The sequence below is a fragment of the Diospyros lotus genome, chromosome 15 (genome assembly GCF_014633365.1).
Source record: "Diospyros lotus cultivar Yz01 chromosome 15, ASM1463336v1, whole genome shotgun sequence".
In the NCBI taxonomy this organism is placed as follows: Eukaryota; Viridiplantae; Streptophyta; class Magnoliopsida; order Ericales; family Ebenaceae; genus Diospyros; species Diospyros lotus.
Genome location: NC_068352.1, coordinates 5,492,268 through 5,512,589, shown reverse-complemented (window position 1 = coordinate 5,512,589; position 20,322 = coordinate 5,492,268). Strand labels below are relative to the sequence as shown.

Sequence of the window (20,322 nt, the reverse complement as noted above, 5' to 3'; positions counted from 1 at the left end):
AATTGCATGACACGATATTATTGTCATGTTAATATTTGTGCATGAGAATGGGATGTTACCCCAGAGTGTAGCCGTAATTCCCGTAGAGCAATGATGGAATAACGTTAGGCTCATCTTATAGAAGTTCGAGATTTGCTTGGGATTTTGTACTGGACTGGTAGGCATGGGAAGTTACATTAAGGGCAAATGTTGTTCATGTTATTGCATCATGCATCCATATATATGTGTTGGACCTTCACTAGAAGTTTCATCTTCTAATGGGTTATGCCCCTGGAATATTCGACATTCCAGTTTAGACTTGCAACTTAGGTAAAGAGCAAGTTGAGATGAGACGACACGTGATAGTGTGGCCGATGGATTCAGCGAGCTGATTCGAATATGTTTTAATTTATGCTTTATTGATGATTAGTCTTATTAGAATGTTTATGGAATCTCCATGTATTTTATAATATGATATAATATGTGGTATGGATTCTTTATGATATAATATAAAGCGAATTCAGGTATGTACCATATCAAGTTTTGATTTTAACCTTCCGCAATTATGATGTTTACCTATCTTAACTTATTGATTCTTATTTAGTATGTTGAGAAGGTAAAACGGGATTGTCGGAAAATGGTTTATATTGAAAAAAAAAATTTCTAAAATTCCTAAGTTATTTAACACTCGAAAAAGTGGGGCATTACAAAGGTTTCTTTACCTAACAACAATTTTTAACTAACTATAAATTAGGATTACAAACTAAACAAGAAACTAATTAGAAATAAAAAATAATCTTCGAAACTAAATAGAATTTCTCCCGCAAATCCTAACATATCTTTCAATATTTTACTTAAAAACCCAAAATTAAGTATATTAACAAAATGTGAACTTATGACCTCTCTAAATTACAATGAATTTGTAAACACTTTTACCATTACAACTATCCATCGAGCACCATCAAATGAATATTTATTTGAAGTTTTTATTTTTTTTAGTTTACACATAAGTAGCATGAATTACCCCTATAGCCTTTTAAAATTAGAGTACAATAAACTTGTTCTTTAATTTTAAAAATTAAAAATATTTTAAAATGAAAACAATCTGTTTAATAATTTCATAATAATCCTTTTTAATTTCCAAAACTAATTTTGAAGAATTTTTCAAATTTTAATTTAGTGGAGGCCAAACAATCACTTAATTTATATTTCTAAGACTTTGTGAGATTTGGTATGGGCTAAACAATCACTTATTTATCAATAATTAATCATTTTTTTTATTAAAAAATGAGCCCACTTTTGCTATTACCAGAAAAATAAAAATAAAAAATAAATACGATACGAAATTAAAATAGAGAAACAGTATTTTAAAAAAAATAGGAAGTAAAAAATTGCAGAAAAATGTGTAAATAAAAAAAAATATAGGTACCTTTTTATAAATATAATTTTTATTATAAAAAATAATTATTCAATATAAAAATAGATATAAATTCTATAATAAATTTAAATAAATTTCGTAGACAATTTTTGAAAAAAATTAAAAAATTTGAGTTAGAGATGGAAAAAAATTCATCTCTAACTTTTTTTTAAGAAGAAAATGCGTTTTCAAATTAAAAATGTTGTTGATATTTTATTAATATTATAAAATATTTTTAAAATTATAAAAAAGTTTTAAAATATTTTTTAAAATTTTAAAAATGTCAAACAAGGGGACTGAGAGGTTCCCACGTCATTGGCCATGAGATCTATTATTGAAATCTCTGATGTAAATTACAATGTTGCCCTTGGAAGATAAATAAATGTGTTCATGGCTATAGCTCTGTCTCTGTGTCTTCGTGTTTGTGAGGCGTGGGGGTAATTGATTGGGTGGTTGGATGGGGTCCATCCAGGAGATGTAATTGGGTGGTTGGACAGCACGAAAGACAGCAAAATATTGATCATGCTCAATATATCTCTCGTGATAACATATATGTAGTTGTAGGGTAACATAGCAGTTACCCGATCGGAAAAGAGATGGGGTGGGTCCCATGCATGTGACATGCATGGGACTTACCTCCTCTCTCTCAGTCGGGTAACTGCTATGTTACTTGATAAAGTCAACATAACAGTTGTTTATAGTTGTAATAATCATCATTATTATTGTTATCATTATTATTATTATTATTATTATTATTATTATTATAACAAAATATACGCAATAAGTATATTAGATAAATTTTAAACACGAGTAATAGCTTAATATGTAATTTATTTTATATTAGATAAATTAATTAAAAGTTAGCAAATTTATGAACTCTGATAATTAATTTAAAAAATAGGCAAGATCCGAGATCACGATAGAAAGTTATTTGCTTTCTAACAATTAACTTAAACTATGGTTAAATTATACCCAACACCCCTTGGGTTAAATAAAAAGATATAAATATTCCTGAGAAATGATAATGATCTCTTTGACTTTACAAACTTCACAATCTAAAAAATATTATTTGTATTCTTGGGGATACAGAAAATAATTCAAATGACAAAAATATACTCGCTCAATTTATAAAATTGCAAAAGCCCCTTCCATGTTCTTCCTCTCTCCCCTCATCCAACGACCCGATGGCCATCTTCTCTCTCTTCTCTTTTTTCTTTCATGGTCGCTTCCAACATTCTCCCAGCGACTGGCACGCAATAGGAGAGGCAACGAGACAAAACGGTGAGGCGACAAGGCAAAGGTGATGACAAGATGGTAGCGATGGACAGTTGTTAGAAGCGGCCATAAGAAGGGGGGAAAAGGAGAAAAGAAGCCGCCATGGGTCACTGGATGAGGAAAACTAAATTTGTAAAGAGAAGTGAGATATTTTTATCATTTTAATATATGTATAACTTTTTTTGAAATGATATGTATAAATAGTATGATATTTACAATTTTAGTTCTCTGATGGTCAAACCATCGTCGAACTAAAAAGAAATATCAATAGATAGCCAAATTTCGACTAGTTTGCGATACAAGGAGAAGAGATTGAGAAAGAAAGAAAACTTGATAATATTTTTGTTATATTAAAATTTTTAACATCTATAAAGTAATAATAAAAAAAATAATATAGCTAAAGGTGTAAAGCTAGTAAAGATCTTCACCATTTCTCAAATGTCTGGAATATCTTTCTCATTCCATCAAACTTTAGAAGTTTTGAGTATAATTTTGAAATATCATATCATAGGGAATGTAACAAAAGCTATGGTTTGTTAAGTTTTTGGATCACATTTTGTAATGGAAGACTATATGGTATCTTTTATCAGCATTTAATTAACAAAAACAAATACAAATACACTTAACACCATGTTTGGATTAGGAGAAGCAAGGGGGAGGAATAACGAAAAAAATGGTACTGATAAACTTAAAATGGTATTCTTAACCAAACAATTATATATAAACGAAATGACAAAAATACTTTTAAGAATTATCCTTTAATATGTAATAATATTTTAAATACGTTAATATCGCTCTCAAAAGTCAAAAATAATTCATTTTCTACCTCGTAATTGTTATGGCAATGGAGGAGAGGCTTCTCTTGAGAAAGTCCACAAAAATCCCGAATTCCCCAATCACCATGGCATCGGCGCCGCTTCTCATCAGCGGCGGAAAGAACAGCCAAAAACTCGTCACCAGCACGAATCCCAACGTCAGCGGCACGGCCACAGCCTCCGGCAGCCGCCACCTGCCGCTAGCCGCCCGCTTCACCCCGAGCTCCGCCACGACGCACACCCCGTGGAGCACGAAGAATCCGGTCGTCTCCCAGGTGGGTCTCGTGCGTGTCGGGTAGTAAAACAGCAGCTCGTGCATCAGCCCCGACACCACGAACGTCGCCAGAATCGCAGGCAGCGCCGCCGACTGACGGCCGAGCACCCGCTCCGCCGCCGACCGGACGGGTATGTACACGGTGTGCCGCAGCGTGTTGGTCACCGTGAGGTTCCACCTCCTCCCCCAGAAGTCCTGAAGGGAAGTCGCCAGGTAGGGCTCGTCCGACGGCGGCTCCAGTTCCCACCCTGCCACTGCCCGCACGACGGCGTTGGAGATCGCCACCAGAATGTCCACTACCAGAAACACGAGGCAGCAGTAAAGGAGCATAACAATCTTGGGATGCAAAATCTCTCTGTAATCGTGCAAGGCGGTTATTAAGATTGAGAAGGCTAGGAATTCGGCAGGGAGATTGAGGAGGAGTTTTCTGGATCTGGATGGGTTTGCGGCGGCGGCGGCGGCGCGGATGGGGAGAGCGGCGGTGGCGAGGAAGAGGGGAAGGGGTTTTGGTGGGTGGGAGGAGAGAGGGCCGAGGCCGAAGGAGAAGAGGAGGAGCTTGAAGTTGGCAAGCCAGGTGATGAAGAATGCGGTGACGGAGGTGGAGAAGGCGCCGGAGAGGCGGAGAGGGAGGAGGGCGAAGAGAGAGAAGACGGGGAGGAGAGAGAAGAGCCTGGACTTGCCTGGGCGGAATGTGGAAGCGATGAAGCGGCAGTAGCAGAGGGAAGCCATGATCAAAAGCCAGACCTTGATTAAGCTCTTCGTCTCTGCTTCCATGGCCGACAATTCCAGATCCAGTTGCTTGGAATTAAGCTGCGAGTTTTGTGGGAGAGGCCAGATATATAGGTTTCCAAATATTTTATTGGCCCATCTGGCCAATAAAATATACATATATATATATATATAAACACACTTTTTCTTTTCTTTTCTATCTAAATCTCCATCCTTTTTCTTGACATATATATGTGTGTGGGTGTGGGTGTGATGAAGTTTAAGTTTTCCCATAAATAAAATTTGTTAGAGTTGGATTGGGTCACCTCAACTCTTTTGTAACTTGAAAGGACGAGATAAAAGAAAAAAATTATTAATATGAAAAGAATTTTATATTTCAAATTTTGTAAAAAAAAAAAATTAGACTTTAACAGATCACGAGCCTAACAAGCCTAACAATCAAAATAAAAAGAATCATTTCTCACAATATATACCAAAAAAAAAAACTTGTTAGAATGTGAAGCATACTTGTATTTTAAATCACTATTTTGACTTGAAAGTTGACATTTAATGATGTTGACCTTCAATTACTAAGTAACTCAAAATATAGGAATAGAAATATTTCAACCAATCTTTTAATCTTTTCATACCTTCTCACGAAAATCGCTAAAAGAGCCACAATGCCTAACTCTGCGATGATTGAAGAAAGGACACGGCATGCCTTGATTAATAGGATAATGCTAGACGGACGAACGCGGCGACGCACAAGTTGACAAACCTATTTAAATTACAATTTAACTCTCTATCCAAAATTACAAGTTTAACCCTCAATTCTCATTATCTCTTTTACTGTCAGCTCCCACTCTCTCACTTTCACTCTCTCTCTCTCAAAACCACTTTCACTCACTCTCTCTCACTCAAAACCATCATCTCTCAAACCCATTCTATCTCTCCCCCATTCTCTCTCTCAAACCCAGTTGCAGCAATGTCTCCCCCCCGTTGTCTCAAACCTACTCTATCTCTCCCTCAATCTCTCTCAAACTCAGTCGCAATGTCTCTCTCCCCTCCTTCACCCTAGCTCAAAACCATTCTTGCACTGCCAACACACAGCTTTTGCACTGCCGTCGCCCAAGGATGGCCCATCCGTCGTCGCCTGCCGTCGACCCCCTGCGTTGCTCGGACCGCCATCGTCAGGCCCCATCGCTGCTGTAAAAACAACGTTTATATATACATTTATAAATATTTTTAATTTTTTACATATATATATACATATATATATTTTGCTGTTGGTTTTTTTGCTTTTGTTGTTTCTTTATGGTGATTTAGCTATTGAAACAAAAATTTAAAAATATAATTTATTTTAAATTATGAAAGAACATAATGTATTTTGATTGTATATTTGATAATTGAGTAAAAAATATTGCTTGTGTTATTTTCGCTTATTTCATGCTCTGTTATTAATTTTTCTTCAATTTGAGGGTATTAATTAAATTACTTAATTTAAATTATTTACTTATAAAATTATAACATTTGTGTAAAATAAGATTAATATTTTACTTAAATCAGATTAGAGTAAAATTACTTGATAAAATTGGAGCAGTGTAAAATAAGATTGGAGTAAACTTATAACTTGGTAAAATTACTTAAATCAGTGTAAAATAAGATTGGAGTAAAATTAATATTTTTAAGATCAAATCTAATATAATTAGATATATATTTTTATTATTTTACAATTAAATATAACAACAATTTTTTTTCTTATTATTTTACAATCAGATTTAACAACAGCAATCTCGATGGTTGTTATTAAAAATGTTAATATTAATATATATAATAAGATCACACAAGTAATTAAATAATTTATTTTCTCATTTAAGATCACTTTAAATACCAACTTATTACAACAATATCAATTATATATTAAAATCATCTCTTATTTTGTATTAAAATTACATTTCTTAAATTAAAAAAAAACATAACAGAGAGTGGGTGAAGTTTGGGCGGTTTGAGCGGTTGGGGGGGGGGCGACGGCGGGTAGTGGCGAAGCGGTGTGGGGGGCGGGCGATGGTGGTCAGTGGTCGGTGGGGGGTGACGACGACGACAGTTATGGCAATGGCGATGGCGAGCGGTGTTTGCAGTATTGGCAAGGGAGACGGCTATGCGAGCAGGGGGGCGACGGCGAGCGGTGTTGGCGAGGGAGACGGCGGTGGAGCCATCTTTGGGCGAGGCAGTGCGAGAGGCTGTGGGGGGGGGGGGGGCGGGCGACGGTGGTCAGTGGTCGATGGGGGGTGATGGTGATGGCGATGGCCATGGCGGGCTGTGTTTGTAGTGTTGGCAGGGGAGATGGCTATGCGAGCAGAGGGGTGACGACGGGCGATGTTGGCGAGGAAAACGACAGGTGGAGCCATCTTTTGGCAACGGCGATGCGAGCAGCGGTGGCGGGGTTGACGACGACGAAGGTGTGAGAGCGGTGTGGGGGGCGGATGCTACACCCACGGGGGTGGGTTTGAGAGAGATTGGGTTTGAGAGAGAAAGAGTGGGGGAGAGATACATTGAGAGGATGGTTTTGAGAGAGAAGAGAGAGAGAATGTGGGTTTGAAAATAGGCTTGAAAATGAGCAGCAACTATAAAATAACTCAAAATTGAAACTAGGTTATCGCGAGATTTTGATACTAAAATCTCGCAATAATTTGGGTTTGTCAACCTGTGCGTCGCCGCGCCCGATTAATAACACAAGAAACATAGAGAAACCGACACAACAAAAGAAACAACAAATCCTGCCATCAAAGACAAAGATCGAAAGCGTAAATGACTATTTCATACATCCTAACAGAAGATGCCATAAGTGAGCTAAGGCTAACCGCTAAAGGGACCAGGGAAAATGCAAGGTGGACAGACGAGATCAACACTCATGAATCAGATAAGTAAGTTGGGATGCTGACTACTCCTTGTTGTAAAAACAACAATATAATTGTTCAATTCTCGCCATACTAAATAGATAGAAGCCTATAGAACAAGGCGTTTAGAGATCGCCCTTGGGTTCTTACCACACCATCGCCTAGCAGCCCAATTGATCTCCTGGTCCCACCGTGACTAAGGCCAACCGAATTTCACTTGTCTCCAAAAGAAAATCAAAATCCTTTTGGAGTAAGGACAATCAAAGAAAAGGTGACTGTTGCTCTTCTACCTACTTACAGAGATAACACTTTGTTGGGGAAGGGAAGATATATATTAATCCTGTCTAAAGTGGATAAAGGCTCCCAAATCACAAGCTATAAAATAAAGGCAAAGAAGGGTACTCCAGAATTGTGCCAAGCCAGGGAGAACTATGGGACTCGGTCCCTTCTAACAGAAAGAGCACTCAATGTTGATTTCACTGAGAAAACACCATTAGAGGCTAGATTGCACCATAGTTGGTCAGGGCGATCCACCATCGGAGGACTGGGCGTGGCCCCCAAAATAAGCTCCATAGTCGAGTAGTCTGCATTTGGCTAAGACCACTTACCTTGCTCAACAATGAAGGAAACACGAGCAGAGATGGGAATATTCAGCTGGAGTGGTTTAATATGGTGCCTAGTCAGCTGAATATGGTGCCTAGTCATTTCGGCTGAACTAGGCACCATATCACTTAGTAAACAAGATTCGAGCCATAAGAACTCTTTGCTACCATTACCGATCCTCCAAGTAAAGTGACTAGGCACCATATCACGTTGTAAAAGAAGCTTGCGCCAATACTATGGGCTTATGTATGGTATATGGAGTAGCCAAAAACAATGATCCTGCACCTAGTATTTGAGAATCCATTTGACCCAAAGGGACTCCGAAGAGGCTTGCAAAACTCTCCAAATCAACTTAGCCACTTGGGGTTGGTTCCATATATACAAAGGCTTCAAACCCATACCTCCCTAATCTTTGGGGCAACAGACATCTCTCCACAACACCTCAGCCTTACACTGGTTCAACTTAGCACTACTCCAGATAAAGGATCAAATCAATTGCTCCATCTCATAGATCATTTGCTTGAGAAGACTAAGAATAGAGGCCCGATACACATGAATAGTCGATAAAACTGATTTAGCTAATTGGAGACGCCTTCCAAAAGATAACAGTCTGCTACGCCATGCCCTCACTCGAGTCTTAACACAAATCAGAATTGGATGACAATCCCTATAGGTAAGCTTTGTAGAGAGTAAGGGGACTCACAGATACCTAACAAGTAGGGGACCTTGACCAAAGCCAGGGATCTCAATCAACTCCTCATGAAGGATTGCATCAGCGCAGGGAACAAAACAATCACTTTTGTTTGGGTTTGCCCTAAGCCCAGAAAGATCACCAAATTGCACTAGAAAAAAATTAATTTTTTGCGACAGTTTTAACAATCTTCACAAAGCATAGTATTTTGTGACAGTTTTAAAAAGAGAGAAATTCATAAATAACCTAAAAGAAATTTAAAAAATTGTTTTTAACCACTTTCTAGTAAAAAAACATTTTTGACAAATCAAACAAACTAATTGCACTTTATACCCACTTTTATATGAAATGCCTAAAATACCCTTAATGAGATTTTAAATTAGAAATTCCACATTGTCCTTATCTTCATTTATTAAAATACCCTTGTCTCTTTCATATTGCATTTCTCTTCTTTTTCATCTTTCAACGTTCACGGTACTCTCTTTCTCTCCATTATCAAACTATCCAAACTCAGTCATTCATTATACATTCAATTTTTTTACTTGTTGGGTCATTTAACAATCTTCATCAATCACAACGATCTCATTGAAATCTCATTAAACAAAATTCTTTCTCTCTAACAAATAATTTCACTGATTGAATCTCTAAGAATTGATTTCATTTCTATTTGTTTTGTTTTGTGATCACATTGCTTATAAAGGTTGTGTAGTATGTTTATGGTTGTAAATAAAACAAATTTTGATAGATATTATTCCAGATCTATACTGATTTTCATGAAAAAATAATTTTTCAAAATTGCACAACGTCATTGGGTTTTGTGGGATCACAAAACCTGGCCCGGGTTTTGTGGAGCCATAAAACTTGATTTTTTTAATAAAAATGGTTTTTTTTTTTTTTTTAGCAATGGGAATTTTCAATGTTGCCCAATAAAAAATAATGTATTTTTACATTTTTTGACTTGATTAAATTTATAATTCACAAGAAATAACAATGGAATGATAATAAAACACAACCTATACATAATTAAGTGTTCTAACTACTAACAACATTGGATTAAATTGATGTAATGATTACAAAATTTATCCAAAAATAAAAGTATAATTTTTAAACAATAATTTATTTTTGGGATTATTGAATAACTTTGGAAAACTCCCCTGGCCAAGAAAAGAAAAAAAAATATCAAAATAACCATTTTAATAAAGAAAATCGGGCTTTGTGGGGCCACAAAACCCGGGCCGGGTTTTGTGAGGCAATGAAACCTGATTTTTTAATAAAAATCATTTTTTGATATTTTTTTTTTGGCCATGGGATAATACAAAGTTACCCAATAAAAAATAATGTATTTTTACCTTTTTTGACTTGATTAAATTTATAATTCACAAGAAATAACAATAGAATGATGATAAAACACAACCAATACATGATTAAGTGTTCTAACTACTAACAATATTGGATTAAATTGATGTAATGATTATAAAATTTATTTAAAAATAAAAGTATAATTTTTAAACAATAATTTATTTTTGGGACTATTGAATAACTTGGAAAAATCCCATCGCCAAGAAAAAAAAAAAGGAAACCAGGCCCAGGTTTTGTGGGCCCGGGTTTTGTAGGGCCATGAAACCTGATTTTTTAATAAAAATGAATTTTTTGATCTTTTATTTTTTTATTTTTGGGGCCATGGGATTTTTCAAGTTACCCAATAAAGAGTAATGTATTTTACATTTTTTGACTTGATTAAATTTATAATTCACAAGAAATAACAATGGAATGATAATAAAACACAACCAATACATGATTAAGTGTTCTAACTACTAAAAACATTAGATTAAATTGATGTAATGATTAGAAAATTTATCCAAAAATAAAAGTATAATTTTTAAACAATAATTTATTTTTGGGACTATTGAATAACTTGGAAAAATCCCATGGCTTGAAAAGGAAAAAAAAAAGGATAAAAATAACCATTTTTAAAAAAAATCGGGCTTTGTGGGGCCACAAAACCCGGCCCGGGTTTTGTGGGCTCGGGTTTTGTGGGGCCATGAAACCTGATTTTTTAATAAAAATAAATTTTTTTATCTTTTTTTTTGGGGGGGGGGGGACATGGGATTTTTCAAAGTTACCCAATAAAAAACAATGTATTTTTACCTTTTTTGACTTGATTAAATTTATAATTCACAAGAAATAATAATGGAATGATAATAAAACACAACCAATACATGATTAAGTGTTCTAACTACTAACAACATTGGATTAAATTGATGTAATGATTATAAAATTTATCCAAAAATAAAAGTATAATTTTTAAACAATAATTTATTTTTGGGACTATTGAATAATTTGGAAAAATCCCATGACTAAGAAAAGAAAAAAAAGGGATAAAAATAACAATTTTAATAAAAAAAATCGGGCTTTGTGGGGCCATAAAACCCGACCCGGGTTTTGTGGGGCCATGAAACCTGATTTTTTAATAAAAATGTATTTTTTGATCTTTTTTTTTTTTTTTTTGCCATGGGATATTTCAAAGTTATCCAATAAAAAATAATGTATTTTTACCTTTTTTGACTTGATTAAATTTATAATTCACAAGAAATAACAATGGAATGATAATAAAACATAATCAATATATGATTAAGTATTCTAACTACTAACAACATTGGATTAAATTGATGTAATGATTATAAAATTTATCCAAAAATAAAAGTATAATTTTTAAACAATAATTTATTTTTGGTATTATTGAATAACTTGGAAAAATCCCATGACCAAGAAAAGAAAAAAAAGGATAAAAAGAACCATTTTAATAAAAAAAATCGGGCTTTGTGGGGCCATGAAACCTGATTTTTTTTAATAAAAATTGATTTTTTGATCCTTTTTTTTTTGGGGGGGGGGATGGGATTTTTCAAAGTTACCCAATAAAAAATAATATATTTTTACATTTTTTGATTTGATTAAATTTATAATTCATAAGAAATAACAATGGAATGATAATAAAACACAACCAATACATGATTAAGTGTTCTAACTACTAACAACATTGGATTAAATTGATGTAATGATTATAAAATTTACCCAAAAATACAAGTATAAATTTTAAAGAATAATTTATTTTTGGGACTATTGGATAACTTGGAAAAATCCCATGGCCAAGAAAAGAAAAAAAAAAGTATCAAAAAATCCATTTAATAAAAGAAATCGGGCTTTGTGGGGCTATAAAAGCTGATTTTTTAATAAAAATGGATTTTTTGATATTTTTTTTTTGGCCATGGGATTTTTTAAAGTTACCCAATAAAAAATGATGTCTTTTTACATTTTTTGGCTTGATTGAATTTATAATTCACAATAAATAATAATGGAACGATAATAAAACACATACAACTAATACATGCTTAAGTGTTCTAATTACTAACAACATTGGATTAAATTGATGTGGTGATTATAAAATTTATCTAAAAATATAAGTATAATTTTTAAACATTAATTTATTTTTGGGACTGTTGCATAACTTGAAAAAATCCCATGGCCAAGAAAAGAAAAAAATAGATGAAAAAACTATTTTAATAAAAGAAATTAGGCTTTGTGAGGCCACAAAGCTTGACCCAAGTTTTGTAGGGTTACAAAACCTAATTTTTTAATGAAAATTGATTTTTTGATTTTTTTTTTTTTTTGGTCCATGGGATTTTTTATAGTTCCCCAATAAAAAATTATGAATTTTTACATTTTTTGGCTTAATTGGATTTATAATTCACAATAAACAACAATGGAATGATAATAAAACACAACCAATACATGATTAAGTGTTCTAACCACTAATAACATTGGATTAAATTGATATAATGATTATAAAATTTATCCAAAAATACAAGTATAATTTTTAAACAATAATTTATTTTTTGGACTATTGGATAACTTTAAAAAATCCCATGGCCAAGAAAAGAAAAAAAAAGATTAAAAAAATTATTTTAAGAATAATTGAATCACAATTTTTTAATTTTTTGATAATACATATATTTTTTTAATTTTTCAATTATTTTTATTTAATCCATTTTATTTATTGTATATGTAATATTATTACATATATATTTAATAATAAAAAAATAAAGGGAAGGAACTGAGCGTGGGTTAGAGACTCAACTAGTTATTAAATTTTTTAAAAAATAATAATTATTAAAAATAATAGTATTTATTTGAAAATATTAATAATTTAATAGTTGAAAATTTATTATTATAATTAAGATTTGTAATTATTATTACAATTGAAAAATAATATAAGAATCATTTAATAACAATTTTCAGTTATTTATTTAATAATACATATATATATATTTAAAATTTTCAATTATTATTATTTAATTAATTTTATTTATATATAACAATACATATATATTTAATAATAAAAAAGAGATAGGGGACTCACCGTGGGTTCAAAATTCACCCAGTTATTAAATTATTAAAAAATAAGAATTCATGTTGAGAAATAATAATAATATTTTAATAATTAAAATTTTATTATTATAATTATGAGGGGTTTCTCGGGGTAAAATAGAAATTCAATCATTTTGTTTGTTTTGTATTGAGGATAGTTTGGTAATATATTGTCTTTATTTTTATTCTTAATTTTTAATTAAAGTGGGGAGTTGAAAAGTCAAAGATTGGGGTGAAAAGTGATAAAGTGGCTATTTTTTGCAACTATTTGTTTGTAGGGGGTAAAAATGTTTTTTTGTCAAAAAGAGGCTAAAAATGAATTTTCTATTTGTGGAGGAATTATTTTTTCAATTTCCACTTTTAAAAAATCATAGTAAAATTTAAAATTTTTAAATTTTAAAATTAAATTTTACGACGATTTTCCAAAAATCATCGATAAATTTAAAAAATAATTTAAAAATTAAAAATTAAATTAAATTACGACGATTTTGAAGAATCACAGCTAAATTCATTTAAAAATTAAATTTGCGATTGATATTTTACTCTTGGTAATAAAATAGTTTTGACAATAACTATATGAAAATCAATCTCTATGGATTATATGAATGAGAAAACAAATTTGTAATATATGATTTTTGAAGCAAGGTATGAAATCTTATGAAAGAAATATTGAGTATGGTTGAGTGAGGTTTTATTTCAAAATATACTTTTGATAATCTCAACTTGCTTTCAAAAGATCAAAATGAGGATTTATTAAGTTTTCAATGTTTTCAAAAGAATAGTCGACTATGTGGTTTAATGTTGTTGACTATGCCTAAAAATAGTCGACTATGTTATAAGGATAGTCGACTATGCATAAGGATAGTCGACTATGCTGATTTGATCTGTCGACTATTTAAGGCATCTGTCGACTATTTTTGAATCTATCGACTATCATATAAGGATAATAGATTATGGCTTTTCATCTGTCAACTATTTTTGTTCATAAAATTTAAAATTTTCTTCACATTTTTACAATAGTCGACTGTGCATATGTTCTGTCGACTATGGGATTTTTTGTGTTAGAAATAGTTGACTATCACTTTCTGTCTGTCGACTATGTGGCACCGTATTTTAATGGCTCTTATTATGATTTTTGGAGAAAAAGAATTTGTATTTTCATGACATCCATCGACTGTTATTTGTGGCATATTGTGGAAAATGGTTTTGTTTCAAAACTAAAGATGGAATGGGATGATCGTGATAAAATGATTTTTTCGTTAAATATTAGAGCTATGCATATTTTACAGCATGCCCTAAGTGATGATATTTATGTTAAAGTTTCTAAGTGTTCAAATGCTAAAGATATTTGAAAACTTTGATTCCGTTTATCTGTCTAACAAATGTTGCAAGCATGTTGATGAAAATGTCCAGGTTGAAAATTTATTGAATCATCAACAAAGAGAGAAGGAAGAAAATTCAAAACCTATCCCGTGCTTCATAGCAAATGAAGAAGATGAGGTAACCTCTACTTCTACTGTTGATTTTGATGATTGTAGTGATAGTGAAAATGATCATGAGTCTAGTTCTTTGAATGCTAAAAATAATGACCATGATCCTTTTACAAATAAAGAGTTGTTGAATGCTTTAAATGAATTATATGTCATTTTTGAAAAACTTTGCTCAAAGAACAAATCTCGTCAAAAGCAATTAGATTTATTGTCAAATGAATTGGAAGTTTTGAGATCAAAGAATGAATATTTGCTTGCTTTCAATAAAGAATTTTCAAAGGAAAAAGTTTTGGAAGAGTTTGAATTGAAATCCTCGAATAGTGCTTTAAATGAGAAATTCATTTTAAAAGAAGAGATTTCAAATTCTTGTGATCATGACAAAGGTGTTGAAATTTTTCATTGTTCAAGAGCAAAAGCCAAGAGCTGACATTTACACACCTATCATGAAATTAAATGCTTTTATTGTGGTAAATTAGGTCACATTGCATACAACTGTCCTTTAAAAAGGAAATCATATTTTGGACCTAAAATGAAATGGATTCCTAAGGAAACTAAGCCTTCTAATGTTTTTCATTTTAATCCTCAAGGATCCAAGAATGTTTTGATACTTAAGAATTCTCATTTTAAGAGGAATGTGGATAAGGATAAGAAGGAAACAATTGTCATAAAAAGGAAACAAAAATCCTTTGCTTCACATCCTAACTATTGGTATCATTTTAGAAACAAAGCTTTTGTAAGAAACAATCCACATAAGGTTAAACAAATTTGGGTTCCTAAGAAGGAGCTCTATGCTAACAATGGTAAACCCAAAGTGGTTTGGGCACCAAAAGCTTGTGGATGATTTATTTTTGCAGGTTGCTTGACATCCAAATGAAACTTAAAGTAAAATCTTTGTGGATGAATCAAGCATGAAAGAAAATGGGATGAAAAAGAAATTCAACCCCAAATGATGTATTGCCAACCAAGTGTAAGAAAGATTTTATTAATTAAAATCTTGGTGGTATATTTCTTTCCCTAAACTCTCTGTTTATAAGTTTTGATGATCTTGAGTTATAAGTTTGACTTTATGATTTTGTTAAAAACTTATATTGATTTCTAAAATTAAGGGAGAGTTATAGTGTTTTGATATATGCATTGATTAAGGGGGAGAATAACATTTGTTGATATGTGCTGAAAATTGTGTTTGTGATAAATGGCCTTAAACATAACTTGATTAGTGTTACCGATTATGTGATATGAATCATAATGTATGCTTATTGAGCTAATTAGTATTTACTCTTGTGTATTGCTTGAGTAAGAAATTATTCTAATTCATGCTCTATCTTTAAAAATTAAAGGATCATCTTGCTTCTTCTATACATCTATATGTAATGATCCTATGTTATAATCCTAAGTTTAGGATATGGTTCCTATGGCTTGATCTTTTATAAAGGCATTAAATATATTAAATGTCATACTTTTGGGTACTGTAAATTAAAAATAGAATATTTTGCTACTGTTTTGTGATTACAAGTATGGCTATGATTATCAAAAATTGAACGTATGATCTTAAAGCTTATCTTTAATGTCTTTTGCATGAAATCTGCCATAACTTGTTTAGATTTATATTTTTGGATAACCACTTATTTTTTTTGAATATATGGAAAGTTCATGTGGTTCATTTCTCAAATTTATGGCCATTGATATTTTTGTGAAAATCGTTGAATTGAGTCAATTACTATTTTTTTTGAAAAATGTTTCTATGGCTAAGACCTCCCGTGTGAGTTTAAGGGGGAGTTTTTCAAAGAGAGTCTTTCTATTTGCTTGAAATGATTTATTTCACTCATATATTAATCATTTAATGTATATGCCTCTTATATGATGAATGGCTATGCATTTGATCTAATGCTTTGATTGTTTAAATATGAGTGATTATTTTGAAAGATATAGATCGGCTTTGATGTGATCATGAGTATGCAATATGTATGAAATTTTTTTTGGCATCTCATGAGAAAGGTTTATGTATATGGCATGTGCTCAAATTTTCTTTTATTAATAATGTCATCTTAAGGGGGAGCTATCTTTAGTTCTTAAAATTATCTTTACTTAGTTATGTTTATCTCCAATTTAGTTCTATTGAAAAAATTTGGTTTAAGGGGGTGTTTCTTTTTTATGCTCTCAGTGTATTCCAAAAAGGGGGGGTAGTTAATCTTTTTGATTTTGACAAAAAGGGGGAGATAAAGTGATGAATTCATTGATTTTCATACTTGTTTTGTCATCATCAAAAATGGGGAGATTGATATTTTACTCTTGGATAATAAAATAGTGGTTTTGATAATAACTATATGAAAATCAATCTCTAAATCTTTATGAGTAAATCTTTATGGATAAGTTTATTTTTAATCAATTTACATGAATGTGAAAAACAATTTTTAAATCTCCTTGAAGCAAAGTTATGAAAATTTATATAGGAGAAATGTTGAAGTGTGGTTGAGTGTGTTTAGATTCAAAATAAATATGTTTTTAATAATCTCAACTTGCTTTCAAAAGAATCGAAATAAGGATTTGTTAAGTTTTCATTTTTTTAAAATGGATAGTCGACTATGTGGTTCATTCTGTTGATTATGCCTGAAAATAGTCGACTATGCATAAGGATAGTCGACTATACTGGTTTGATCTGTCAACTATTTTTGCATCTGTCGACTATCAGGTAAGGATAATCGACTATGGCTTTTCATCTGTCGACTATTTTTGTTCATAAAATTCAAAATTCTCTTCATATTTTTACATCTGTCGACTATGTTTATGTGTCTATCAACTATGAAAAATTTGTGTTATAAGATAGTCGACTATGCGTTTTCTTCTGTCAACTATGTCTTGTTTTACTTGTAAAAATAGTCAACTATGCATTTTCTTTTGTCGACTATATCTTTTGCAGAAACTTATAACGACTAGTTTTTGGCGCATTTAATGCTCGCCCAACCACCACAACGGTCAGATTTTTGGATCTATCTACCATCTACTATAAATATGGGTTGGGAGAATCGATTGAAGGCTGTTGGAAAACATTTAATATCTTCAACCACTGAGCTTTCATTTTTACATCGAGCGATCAATATCTTCTCTCACTGTATTTACATTTCTGAGACTTTGTATACACTGTTACATTCATTGTAAGCCTAAATTTATGAGTTGGAGAGAGCTTGTAACTAAGAGTTTGTACTCTTAGACTCTCATTTTCACGATTACTGTAATTGTCCTAGCATAATCTAGAGGGCCCATTATATTGGGAGGTTTGTAAGTTTTTCCTAGTCACGAACTAGAGGACCTACTCAGGTTGAGTAGGGGGTGAGTAGGGGGTTGACAGTGAATTTGCTTCAAAATCCTTAGTGGGTAGCTAAGGTAGTGGACTAGACTTGGAAAGCCGAACCACTATAAATCTTTTATCTTCTGTGCTTCCTGTTTTTATTTGTTCATGTTAGCATTTTTATCCCTACTTAATTCATTCATTTATTCATAAGATTTCATATTTACTTTTTAAAAAACAAGATTGTTTTTTACACGGTTGATATCTCTATTTCTCAAAAGAATTTTTTAATATAACCAATTCACCCCCCCTCTTGGTGTGTGCCATAGCACTTCCCGGTCTAACAATTAGTATCAGAGCCTCAGTGTGTTTCAAAAAAGCGGAGTTTTCATTTTTTTTGATTTTGACAAAAATGGGGAGATAAAATGAATGAATTGATTTTCATATTTGTTTTTGTCATCATCAAAAAGGGGGAGATTGATATTTTACTCTTGGTAATAAAATAATTTTGATAATGATTATATGAAAATCAATCTCTATGGATTATATGAATGAGAAAACAAATTTGTAATATATGATTTTTGAAGCAAGGTATGAAATCCTATGGAAAAAATATTGAGTATGGTTGAGTGAGGTTTTGTTTCAAAAATATACTTTTGATAATCTTAACTTGCTTTCAAAAGATCAAAATGAGGATTTATTAAGTTTTCAATGTTTTCAAAAGAATAGTCGACTATGTAGTTTAATGCTGTTGACTATGCCTAAAAATAGTTGACTATGTTATAAGGATAGTCGACTATGCATAAGGATAGTCGACTATGCTGATTTGATTTGTCGACTATTTAAGGCATCTGTCGACTATTTTTGAATCTGTCGACTATCATATAAGGATAGTTGACTATGGCTTTTCATCTGTCGACTATTTTTGTTCATAAAATTTAAATTTTTCTTCACATTTTTACAATAGTTGACTGTGCATTTGTATCTGTCGACTATGGGATTTTTGTGTTAGAAATAGTCAACTATCACTTTTTGTCTGTCAACTATATTTGGTTTTATTTGATAAAATAGTCGACTAACCTATTTTCTCTGTCGACTATATCTTTTACAGAAAGTTTCCAACGGCTAGTTTTTCAATCCCAACGGTCACAAACGGTTACATTTCTCTTCAATCTCTTGGAAAGTTTATAAATACAAGTCATGGATCATCAAGAGAATGCTAATGGATGGGAACGAGTTGATCTAAAGAGTTCAAATCATATTTACTCTAGCTTATAATATTTGCGCTTTCACTGTTGTATTTTCTCTCCAAGGCTTTGTTGTTCTATCATTGTAAATTTATTATTAAGTCTTGTTTTCATTGTGAGATAGCTTGTAACTAAGAGTGTCAACTCTTAGCTTCTCTCTTTACATTTGTATCATTCTTTTTTTTTTAGCTTTGTGCTAGAGGACTTGCTCGTTGAAGCAAGGGGCTATTTTCCTAGCTTGTGTAGCTAGAGGGCCTACTTGGTTTAAGTAGGAGGTTGTATTTCCTAGCTTGTGTAGCTAGAGGGCCTACTTGTGTAAGTAGGAGATTTTAGTGAATTGGTTTAAAATCCTTAGTAGGAGCTAAGGTAGTAGATTAGGCTTGGTATAAGCCGAACCACTATAAATCCTTTGTCTCATTTATTCTTCTTGCTTTACATTTGTCATTTTATATATTCTATGTTTTAAATCACTAAAACCTCAATTGGGTCAAAAAGTTTTCAAGTTCTATCAAGATTTTTAAAATATCCAATTCACCCCCCTTCTTGGTGTGTGCCATAGCACCTCCCGTTCTAACAGCGATGATTATTGTAAAATCGCGGTAAAATTTAAAAAATAATTTAATAATTAAAAAATTAAATTAAATTAACATTTGTGAAGATTTTGAATAACTGTCACAAAATTTTAAAAAATAAATTAATATTTACATTAAAAATATATAAAATTTTGATAATTTATAAAAAAAATATGTTAACTCTTCTTTTTATTTTTAATCAATTAATTGATTTTAATTTAATTTAATTTAATTAATTTATTCCATTATTCTTTTAAAAAATATATTTTTAATTTAATCAATTAATTTATTTTTAATTTATATTAAAAAAATATAAAATGTAATTTTGAAAAATAGTGATTGGATTAGTATATGATTAATATGTGCAGGTCTATAACAATGAGGCTTTGCAGATCGGATGGCTTAGCGCATGCATACACGTATAGGAGGTCTCGAGTTCAAAACTAGGGAAGGGGAAGGCAGTTGGAATTAAATTCTAGCATTGCCATGTGGCGAGCAAGCATACGACCATGCGGTTAGGCGCGAGCGCGTGCAGCTGAAAGTAATGTGTGCACGGGAAACAGCGGCAGTTTCAGAATCGCTCCTAAAGTTAAATGATTTTAGCATTTTTTAACGATAGTTCTGAAATCTCTACTAAATGTTT

At 31.9% G+C, this 20,322-nt stretch overlaps 1 protein-coding gene across 1 annotated transcript; it reads right to left on the bottom strand.

Moving 5' to 3' along the window:
* Window positions 1–2,831: 2,831 nt before the first annotated feature.
* LOC127792195 (probable long-chain-alcohol O-fatty-acyltransferase 5) lies at window positions 2,832–4,563 on the bottom strand. Its single transcript, XM_052322608.1, has one exon. The coding sequence runs from the start codon at window positions 4,532–4,534 to the stop codon at window positions 3,494–3,496; it is 1,041 nt and encodes a 346-aa protein (XP_052178568.1). The 5' UTR covers window positions 4,535–4,563; the 3' UTR covers window positions 2,832–3,493.
* Window positions 4,564–20,322: the final 15,759 nt, after the last annotated feature.